The sequence below is a fragment of the Priapulus caudatus genome, unplaced genomic scaffold (assembly GCF_000485595.1).
Source record: "Priapulus caudatus unplaced genomic scaffold, Priapulus_caudatus-5.0.1 Scaffold100, whole genome shotgun sequence".
Classification (NCBI taxonomy): Eukaryota; Metazoa; Priapulida; class Priapulimorpha; order Priapulimorphida; family Priapulidae; genus Priapulus; species Priapulus caudatus.
The window spans coordinates 598,474-599,749 of record NW_014577161.1 but is presented as its reverse complement, the minus strand read 5'-3'; the positions used below and the strand labels follow the sequence as shown (position 1 = coordinate 599,749).

The 1,276-nt window shown below is 50.4% G+C and overlaps 1 protein-coding gene across 1 annotated transcript; it reads right to left on the bottom strand.

The window, feature by feature from the left end:
- Positions 1-248: 248 nt before the first annotated feature.
- LOC106805111 (uncharacterized protein K02A2.6-like) lies at positions 249-1,202 on the bottom strand. Its single transcript, XM_014806591.1, has one exon. The coding sequence runs from the start codon at positions 1,200-1,202 to the stop codon at positions 249-251; it is 954 nt and encodes a 317-aa protein (XP_014662077.1).
- Positions 1,203-1,276: the final 74 nt, after the last annotated feature.

Sequence of the window (1,276 nt, the reverse complement as noted above, 5' to 3'; positions counted from 1 at the left end):
TAAAGTGCTTTGTTAAAGTGCAGATATTAAACTGTAATGTTCTTATTGTTTGTTAATCGATGATATCAAACCATAATTGAGCTCAAAAGATTGTAACACCTCGTTTCTGTCTAATCATTCCCGCTGCTCCTTTCTTTTCTTATCCCGGATGTCCGCTCGCGCATGCGTCACATTGCACACATAGAGTCATCACCGATACCAAACGTAAACAATAGGGCTGGACATCACATTCCTCCCCAACGAAATGTCTACGCCATGACGAAGTCCTTAAATCTATCTGGAAGCCGACGCTCTCGCTGCGGTCTGCCTTGCACCTCAGGTAGCCTTGGAGCGTGCTGGACCACAGGGTCCGGCGGCGGATCGTCTGGTCCGAGGTATTGGTGTAAACCCAGCTCTTCCTCCTCCTCATCCGATGACGTCGGGACGTCTTCTGGACGTGTGGGGGAGCGTTTAAATCGGGACGAGTTTCTGGTGACTGTCTTTCCATGACATTCAGCCGTCACCATCGATCCATTTCTCTTCGTAACGATGAGGGGTTTCGGATCAAACGGGGGTTCAGACTTCCTCATTCTCTCTCTCTTCATGAGCACAGGTTCACCAATCTTTATACCAGACTCTCTGACATATGCCTTTCGATCCGCATACACCTTCATCCGCGCTTTAGACTCGCTGTCCTTCTGGCGGACGTCGTGCTGCGGTTTCTCGTACGCGATCCGGGGTAGGGTTGTTTTGATGGCCCTCCCGAACATCAGCGTAGCTGGAGGTATGCCAGTGCTGCTGTGAGGGGTTGCTCGATAGTTAAGCAGAAAGCTGTGCAGCTCCTGGTTCCAGGTTTTCCTTTCCGCTATGGCAGCTTTAATAGACTTCTTTACCGTCTTCATAAAGCGTTCTGCCTCGGCGTTTGCGAGCGGCCACAGCGGAGTAATCTTACGATGCTTGAAGCCTTTGTGCCGTGCGTAGTCAGAGAATGTGCTGCTGTTGAAGGAGGGTCCGTTATCCGACTTGACCACATCGGGTACACCGAATTCTCCAATGATCTTGTCAAGGACAGGGATGACCGCATTTGCTGTGAGAGAGGACACTGGTTCCACGACGACGTAGCGTGAGAAGTCGGAGATTACCATAAAGTGCGTACCCATGCCAGGTACCTGTTCAAAATCAGTGCTGATCTCTGACCATGGACGTTCAGGCAGTGCCGACATTTTTAGGGGGTTCCCGTGTTTATGTTGGCGTCGCTACTTGGCATGCCATGCAACTACGAATCATTTTCTCTACT

Coding starts and splice junctions, on each gene's coding strand:
- LOC106805111 (XM_014806591.1), bottom strand. CDS start 1,202: ATGTCGGCACTGCCTGAACGTCCATGGTCAGAGATCAGCACTGATTTT.